Consider the following 9,475-nt stretch of genomic DNA (forward strand, 5'->3'; position numbering starts at 1 on the left):
TGTGACCCAGAGTACATCATCATTCAGTAGGCAACTCTTTACACTTACCCTGTATGTGACCCAGAGTACATCATCATTCAGTAGGCAACTCTTTACACTTACCCTGTATGTGACCCAGAGTACATCAAATTTCAGTAGGCAACTCTTTACACTTACCCTGTATGTGACCCAGAGTACATCAACATTCAGTACGCAATTATTTACACTTACCCTGTATGTGACCCAGAGTACATCAACATTCAGTACGCAACTATTTACACTTACCCTGTATGTGATCTAGAGTACTTCAGCAATTACTAACAACTCTTTACACATACATGTAATCTAGAGTAATTCAACAATCAGTAGGCAACTCTTTGATTTACACTTGCCTTGTATGTGACCTAGAGTACACGAATAGTCCTTGGAAAATATGGGAGTTCTATATAGCCATACAGCACACTATGGGGCTAGTTTATCTTGTCCAACACTCTCTTGGAGTTCAGTTGGATGGGTTGAAAGCGAGAGCACTTTTTTTTTGTATAATGTGTATGGGTCCGTGTTGGTTGGAATGCATTTTACAATGCACAAACAATCCTTGTGCAAACCACTCCGATGTAATGGATTGCGAATTCGGCCCTAAGAGGTGAAACATACACCTCCCCTGAGGTAGATACATTTAGTGTTGCATATCTTCCAACATGTCTCGTCATTTCAACACGCTCGCCAGTAAAACATGGAGTTGAAATATGCCTTGAACTTAAGCAGAATATGACTTGCAAGTAGCAATTCTATACTATACAGAGGGCTATTCGAAATCAAAGCATGTCATCTTCTCTTTACCCACTATGTTAAATCACTACTTTGGAGCACATCATCAACACTGCGCGTATACGACACGATACTGTGCTATTGCTTATGTTAACTAACACGTCCAAGATTATTTACAGCAGTTAAATCTACACTTCAACTCATTTTTTTTGGGGGGGATGCGATGAACCATTTAGACCATTAACAACAGATATTCTTTGAATATAAATCTTACGGATTAAGAAGTGTAAATGTTGAATAATATCTATTAATGATTCACGTATTCTATAAGCAAACTTTGAATCATACTTAAGCTTAAATGATGAGATAATTTCACCCCAATGCAAATCGTCATTTTACTGATAATCAGTATTCTGGTACTTAGGATCAATACTGTACAGAGGTTTTAGTTTCGGTTTTGATATGTTTCGCTAATTCGATCTACCAAAACTTGCAAAATGTGTGAGGAAATGGCGAGGCATAATGCAGACAAAATAAACATTACATCGAAAACTCAGCTTCTACCTGCATTGAGTTTTTAGAATTGCATTATGTGTCAATTTACTATTTTTCGTAAAAAAATGCTTACTGGTTTTTTATACTAACTCCTATATAAAACCCAAATTTTCCTTTCATTTTATAGAATTTTGTAAAATCTCAAGTACATAAGAAATAATATTTTTTACTCACTGTCATTTCATACTCCGTTCATCTTAATTACTTAAAATATTGGAACGAGATGTTTTATTTACTTTAACATTTTATAGTAATAATTTACAAGTTTGTTCTCTTGTTAAAACTTGAACTGTATATATCCTCTCGATTGGACAAATCAAAATATACATTTACAACGGTCAGGAAGTTATTTTTTAAGTCCCAAAGACCTCTGATTAACAAAACTATTAAACTACAATTACTTAGAGACAAGATAAACAATCATTGAGATAGTTACCTTCCAGACTACATGTTGGACATCGGTCAGAGTTGAAGATACAAGAGTAGCAACGTTCATGGCCACAAGTGTCAATGAGACGTCGTTTCCTTCCTTTGTCAAAAAACATATGACACGACGGACACCTGGGAATGCTAGGATCTACAGTCATAATCATTCTCTTAACTGACTGTATATCTAAGGAGAAAAAAAAGGAATTATACCAGTTGAAAGTTAAGGAAAATAAGTTGTACAATTAATTGATTAAAAATAATACTTTTGGCTAGCTTATTTTAGTGAAATTCACACATTTAGAGACGGTTGCCAAACTAATGGATAATTTGGTGAACATCAACATCTGTAACTTGATTTTATTAACTTTTTTTGTGAAAGGCCATTTACCCCAAACATCTAGTCATTCGGCAAGTCGCCTTTTTGCTAGAATGTAGCCTAACAAAATCTACACGGTCATAAAAGCGAGTAACGTCTGCTTGCTAGACACGGTTGACAGAAGAGATAGCGCAAAATAAATGATGGGGAATTTGAACTACTCAGCACCACTACAATTAGGTATGTAGAAATGTTCATGTAAGCATCTAACACTAGTCAATTCGGTGGTTTGTTGTGCTCCATCTTTATTAAAAACTACTGTTACTAAAATCCCTTCTAATCTAATGACCCGTGATATTTTACTTACTGTTTAGTGAAGTAGAACTTACGATAAACACAACATATTTAAATCAGGAACGATTTTACTTTTATCAACCAACAGCGGAAGAACAAAACCAGAGTCAACTGTTCCATTGTTTAGCTGAAAGTTCATTATGAACAAAGTTACAGAAACTAAGATAGAAAAGAAGTGTTAGTTTTTTATTTGTTGAAATGAAATATTTCTGGGAATTATTAGAATGAAGCAATAGAAAAATAAACGTAAATGGTTTTGTAAATTGTAAAAAAAAATAATATTTTGCCATTTTGTCGTTATACTTATACCACCTTAAATCTCACTGTGTGTTTAAAATAACTTAAAGGGTTTGTTATTTCTATGACAGTGTAATGTGAAATATATAACATGCTTCATATAAATATTATACACAGATGTTCCAGAAATATTCACTTCTGATTGAAAGCGCTATGAAAATACATGAACCAGTAGGACAGCCTTACCTGTGGCTAATTTGCAAACGCACTTCATACACACAAACATACACACATGTGTATCCTGTTACTTGTTTCCAGCTGTTACCAATCTCACACACGACACAGCTTGTGACGATATTAAACTTTCTATCACGTCTAGATACAGCAGACACGCCTTTAAATAAATGAAAACAATAATATACCTAAATAAATAAAAACAGTTAACGAAATCCGACAAAAGTCCACGCAGATACAAGTCCAGCGAACTTATATGCTGGGGATAGGTCTTTCAAACTGACGCGATGAATGTTTGATCCAAGACGTTACGAACATAAATAGTTTCTCATGTAGCAGGCGTATGTTTAAACATTTAATATACTTCCACCAACACTACAAAATTGATGGAAATCGGACACGCATGATATGTCTAAGACATGCTGGTGTAATATACTTTGGATCCACATACTGTTCAAATTGTCCTAAAATACGTTTAAATTCTATTGTTTGGCTAAAACAATACTCACCATAATCAGTTTGTTGTAACAAAGCAGAAATATGCAACAAAGGGTGTTGAACAGCTGAAACAGATCCATCATCTACATCACAAGGTTATCAGTGTTTTTATATTATTACTTTATATGATCTTTTTGGAAATATCAGTAAAGGGGGAGAACAAGGTTCTTTTTGTTGTCTCGTTTACAAATTCATCAACATACTGTACTGGAAGACATCGATAATACGTTATGAACCAGTTAGCTCACTACTGCCAACAGTGGCACAGCGGTATGTCTGCGGACTTACAACGCTAGAAACCGGGTTTCGATACCCGTGGTGGACAGAGCACACATAGCCCATTGTGTAGCTTTGTGCAAAACAAACAAACAGTTCACTACTAGCAATAATTTATTTTTCAATTAATAATATAGATTTTTTTCGTCTTGTTTAACTAACATTTAACGCTTCATTGACACGAAAATGAAGCGTTAAGCTTAGCATTTGTTTTTAAACGAGTTTTAGAAGCAGCCAAACTATAGTTTAATTTTTTATATTACACAGTTCCAAAACATTTTCTTTATAACAACTGTATAAGTTATACCTAAACCATTATTTCACAAGTCTGTGTCTATGTTCGCTTATAACTGGCGAACCGTTGGACCGATTATTACTAGATCTCACGTGTACTCTTAGGGACCCCATCCAGAGATATAGGGTGTCGACGTTCTGAAATGATGCCCTCGTGCCACCCCAAAAGTTTCCCCGGGCGTTGAACAGGTAGGTCAGTGAGTTATAATATAATTTTATGAGTGTAGATGTTGTTATTATGATTTTTATATGGTCCTATGATAATGGGCCATCTAAAATGACATCATGATAATAAAAAACCTCGTAGTTTGCAGTTCCTTTCTATCTCATATGCAAACGCTCACACGAAATAACAAGCTATATTAATTACAGGATTAAGCGTTCCAGACTTTACTCTCCTAACATTGTATAAATACTCACGTTTCAAAACGTATGAAGCAATATACAGCAGATGGTTTTTACGAACGCACACTAGTAACAATTTGTGTTGAGAAAACGAACACATGTTAGTAAGAAACGCACTTGCTGTTTTAGACAGAACTGAGCTGTTCACACTGGATTTAACCAATGGGAAATTCACGAACTATTAGGCTTACCACATTATCAGTATCAGTGTGATTCATAAAGCTATCAGAGTAAAAAGAAATGATAACTTAGAATTACTTGAAACACGAAATCAGAAGTGAAACCATTTATTGTAATAATTTTTCACTGTTTGAGTGATTATGTATGAAATAACATATTGATAAGAAAACTTAAATAGTACTTGTGTAAAATGTTTCGTGTAAGTTACGAGCTTAACCTGATTTTTGAGAAATTATCAAATTTAGAGATATAAGCAACTCACTCAAGGGCTATCTGTATATTCAACTTGTAGTGAAAACGTTGGAAAATGGACAGCTTTAAACTTGAACAGCCTGTCAGGTTCGTTGTTATATAAAGCAGGTTTTTCTATACCATTAGCTGAGGCATATGTCATTTTAATTTGTAATAACTTCTCTACAGATCTTTAAAATGGGATCTGTCTTATGAGATATGGTATATCTCTATCATTTTCAACTTGCAATATTTTACAGCTATTTTTAACAACAAACTTGACAGTTAATTCTGTTTTTTCTCTCTCTCTTGTTTGATCTTTAGTGAGTTTGTTTATTTGCTTGTAATTAAGCACAGAGCTATACAATAGACTATCTGTGCTTTGCCCACAGCGGGTATCGAAACCCAGTTTCTAGCGTTGTAACTCCACAGACATACCGCTGTGCAACTGGTGGGTAAAAAAACTTACGATATTTTTATTTTGTATTGATGATGTAATTGTTTGTTTTAGAGCAAAGCCACATTGGGCTATCTGACATGTCCCCCCGCGGAAAATCCAACCCCAGACTTAACGTTGTAAGTCTTAGACTTATTGCTGTCCCTTTAGTGAGAGAAAATAAAGCTGCATTCATATTCAGATTGATGTTGTGTAGACAAAGTTTCTTTTGTTCTTTATACCTTTTTTCAAGTCTCGGAAATTAGACAGGCTAGTTTTCTTGTAGAAAGGTTTTAATTTCTACTCAAAAACTTTCATTGATCTGAATATAATACCCAATACTAAAAAGATTGCCATTTTTTGAAACAATCCTCACCTCTCCCTTCCCCCACCCAAAAAAACAAACAAACAAAGAAGCTCAGTGTGTATAGGTTTGTTTGTTTGTTTGTAGTTAAGCACAACGCTACACAATGGGCTATCTGTGCTCTGCCCACCACGGGTATAGCAACCCAGATTCTAATGTTGTAAGTCCGCAGACATGCCGCTGTGCCACTGGGTGATCAGCTTACTGAACTATATATCTACGGGCTCAGAAGAAAATAGCTCCATATTTTGTGGACATGGGAGTGTTATAAAAGTGTCAGTCCCACTATCTAGTCAAACAAAAGTAGCGCAGGTATTGGCAGTTGATTCTGTTGAATGGTTGCCTTTTCTCTATTCTAAGAGTTCAAAATTAGGTAGGGATAGCGCAGATGGTTCTTATGTAGCTTGGCGTGAATATCCGAAAAACAAACAAACGGAAAATACAAGCATTATTAATTTGTAGTAATAAACAATGAAATTAAAGAATAGTAATAATTAGAAAAAATATATACTTTTTGTGTGCTTACACAACTCAGAATGATATGCAGAAACTGGGCTGCGGGTCGAAAGGTCCAAGCTAACTTCGAACTCGCAATATGATATTGTATACACTATATTTTACTTATAAACTGCAGAGCTATACAATGAACATTCAGCTGCTACCAAGAAATTGGAGAATACAAGCCAAGAAAGAGGCAGTAGGCCAAAATATACCATACAAGGCTAGGACAGAATACTAGCCAAGATATCCAAGGCAAAAAAATATATTATTGTTCCGGAACGTATACAGAATTGGACTGAAAACACTGGTGTTAATGAGTACAATAATACAACAAGACTAAAGCAGGAAAGCAGAAGATTTTGTGGGGAAAGTTGCAGCTAAGAAACCTTTTATGAGCATCACAAACATAAAAAAAGGCTCTATAACGTCTTTTATCCGTAATGCGTTAAGCATTTGCTTGTATTTGCTCCTGTATTCTATTATTAGCTGTAGTACCCGACCCCTGGACGGAAGTTATGTAAATTCAAGATTAATGAAAGGTTATCTTAGGACATGAAAAATTGCTTTCCTTATGTGCAATTGTCAAAAACCGTAAAAACGCCCATAAAAACAGCAAAACATAAAATGTAAAAAGCACAAATTTGTATGTATCTCCGCATGGACCCAACAAATCTTCATGCCAAATTTGACGAAGATCCATCAACAGGGAGCGAAATAGTGGTAAAAAATGCCCATACAAACTGCAAAACTGAAAATTTGTATGTATCTCTCCATGGACCCAAAAAACCTTCATGCCAAATTTGGTGAAGATCAATCAAAAGGGGCAAAGTAGTGCTAAAAAACGCAAAAAAAACACAAAATGCAAAACTGAAAATTTGTATGTTTTTCTCCATAGATCCAATGAACCTTTATACCAAATTGGGTGAAGATCCATCTACAGGAGGTGAGGTAATGGTAAAAAATCGCGAAAATCGCAAAAACGTTCATAAAGACTGCAAAACGCAAAACTGAAATTTTCTATGTACCCCTGCATGGACCTAATGAACCTCCATACCAATTATGGTAAAAATCCGTTCACATCCTGTGAAGTAGTTACATGGACATACAACAGACAGTACTATTATATTTATATAGATGCACCGTTTGTTTGTTTTTTGAGTGTACTTCATGCAATGTTCATCATACTGTACAATTAATGATTGCTAGGCTACGTTTTTCAAAATAGATCATTTTGTTTTGGTTGATGGGCTTGGAATAAGATCAAACCGGTTGTTCCTTGAAAGCTTTTTAAGTTGTATTTTTTTTGGGGAGGGGGGGAATTATTCTAGATTGTCTCGAATAGGAAACGACTATGTTAATTATAATATGAACAACAAAATTTCGTATCGCTATTTGCATTTTCTTATTACCTACATATTCTAGACTGTGCGTATCTTTCATGTTACTAATTTTGAAGTTGTATTTACATGTACGAAATTGGTTTCTGATTTTGTAGCGGATTGTTCTTATTTCGTCAGTTGTTGTTTTTTTTATAGATTTTTACAGACACCAAGTTTCCTTGACGCAATCCAGATGGCGTGACTTCTAGTGCAGGAATGCACTTTTTTTGAATGGTTAGATAAACATCGAACTTTCGATTGTTTGTTTTTTGACGATTAGTATAACATTCAAAACATATACTTATTTCCTTCTTTGAGATGAGACAGTATAAACGCAATAGAGAATAGATAGAACTGATGAACACAAGTTAGGTTTTTGAGCTTCATTTCTGCAAATCGCAGATGTCGTACCTGAACTGCAGAAAAGAAAGGAGGACAATTGTTTCGTCTCTTATTTTACTAGAGTTTCTATTATGTATTCAGTCTGACATTCTCATTAAATGAATCGCAATAATTACCTAAAGTGTTGATTTTTCCAATTTTGTACCGAATTACATTGAATTTGCCAGCAACTGGAATATGTAATTTACTCAATCAAAGTAACACAGTTTCTCAGTATTGGGAATTTTACGTGCATTGAGTTGTTGTTTTATTTTGCTGATTGAAGGTTGTTCACCCGTCAAGAAATTCACTCTTTTGTCTTAAAAATGAAAATACAAATGTACGAATATCAGAGATCGAATTAATTTTCATTGGCCATGAGCGAATCTATCTATTTGTTTGTTTTTAATTATGCACAAAGCTACACAAGGGCTATCTGTGCTCTGCCCACCACGAGTATCGAAACCCGGTTTCTAGCGTTGTAAGTCCGCAGACATAACCGCTGTGTCACTGGGGGGCAAATCTTTCTATAGATCTTTCTTTCATATCTCTGTTACTACCCCTCGGAACAATGGCGTAACGTTGCTTTACAACGCGAGAAAGCCACTTCGTAAGCTTATAAAATGTAAATGAAAGGGTATTTATCAGAAATAAAAAAAACAGTCTTTTAGCTGTGACCCCATTATTAAGTTAACTACTTAACCACTTTTGAAATGGGTTAAAATAAATTTGAGGAACTTTGATAATATTGTACTTACTTGAAAAAAAAAAGAGAACACAACGAGCGAGTAACTATACTTTCAATGTATTTTTAAAGAACTTGAATAAATTCGTGATTTCAAGTTGATTATACAAACAATGTATCCCTGTAGTTGTTCGCAAACTTTCGAGACCTTGAATTGAAACATACTAAGTCACTGCTTATTATAAATCGTCAACAAAGGAATCTTGGAAAAAAGCCAATTTTGTCTGTAAAATATCCAAACATTTTAGTAGAAAAAATATAGTTTTCAAAGGCAAGTTTGCTAGATATGGTTAAGCAGCAGAGAGTGAAATTATTATGGAAAAAAAAACAACTTTGGAAGTAAGTTATTTCGTGACACAATATGAAGTCCTCCAGATCGAGGTAAACATTTGGAACTTCAAAGTGCTTCTATTAGAAGTTAACAGTAACCATATGAACTTAATGGGATATTTTGAGTTAAAAAGTGCTAGTATCAGTGTTGCTGAAGGATTGATAGAAAGAAGTTTATATTAACCTACATTCGGAGAATAATACGAGAAACTATATCACCGTTAACTCGATTTACAAACTAAATAACATACTTCAAATAATTGTTGTCTCTATATATCGTAACAAAACTGTAGTAATTTCAGACCCCTAAGTTTTAAGCTGGCTAGCCCTAACCATTGTTCCTTCATATTCATTTTGGTTTGACCAGTAAATATTGGTCCACTTTGTAAGTCTAAAGAAGAACTTAAACTCTAAAACATCTCACAGTACTTTGTCTCTGACACAAAAGAAAAACAAAAACATTTTATAATATGAATTTGATTAAATTGTTATGTAAATATTAATGTTTAACTACATATATTTGTAATGGCTGGAGACGGCTTGAATGGGTAATGAAGAAAAACTTTAATATAAGTTTAAC

The 9,475-nt window shown here is 34.4% G+C and overlaps 1 protein-coding gene and 1 long non-coding RNA gene across 3 annotated transcripts in view; one reads left to right on the forward strand and one right to left on the reverse strand.

Annotated features, from left to right (window-relative positions):
• The window catches only part of LOC106466546 (protein TANC2-like), a 62,991-nt gene extending 61,082 nt beyond the window's left edge, over positions 1-1,909 (reverse strand). For both annotated transcript variants that reach the window (XM_022394581.1, XM_022394580.1), the window contains exon 1: positions 1,742-1,909. In XM_022394581.1, the coding sequence (XP_022250289.1) occupies positions 1,742-1,898 (157 nt within the window). In that variant the 5' untranslated portion in view covers positions 1,899-1,909. The remainder of the gene's footprint in view (positions 1-1,741) is intronic.
• Positions 1,910-4,022: 2,113 nt separating this feature from the next.
• LOC111087560 overlaps positions 4,023-9,475 on the forward strand; it is a 22,377-nt gene continuing 16,924 nt past the window's right edge. The window contains exon 1 of the long non-coding RNA XR_002612238.1: positions 4,023-4,132. This is a non-coding gene — a long non-coding RNA (uncharacterized LOC111087560). The remainder of the gene's footprint in view (positions 4,133-9,475) is intronic.

Source organism: Limulus polyphemus, unplaced genomic scaffold (assembly GCF_000517525.1).
Source record: "Limulus polyphemus unplaced genomic scaffold, Limulus_polyphemus-2.1.2 Scaffold2297, whole genome shotgun sequence".
Taxonomy (NCBI): Eukaryota; Metazoa; Arthropoda; class Merostomata; order Xiphosura; family Limulidae; genus Limulus; species Limulus polyphemus.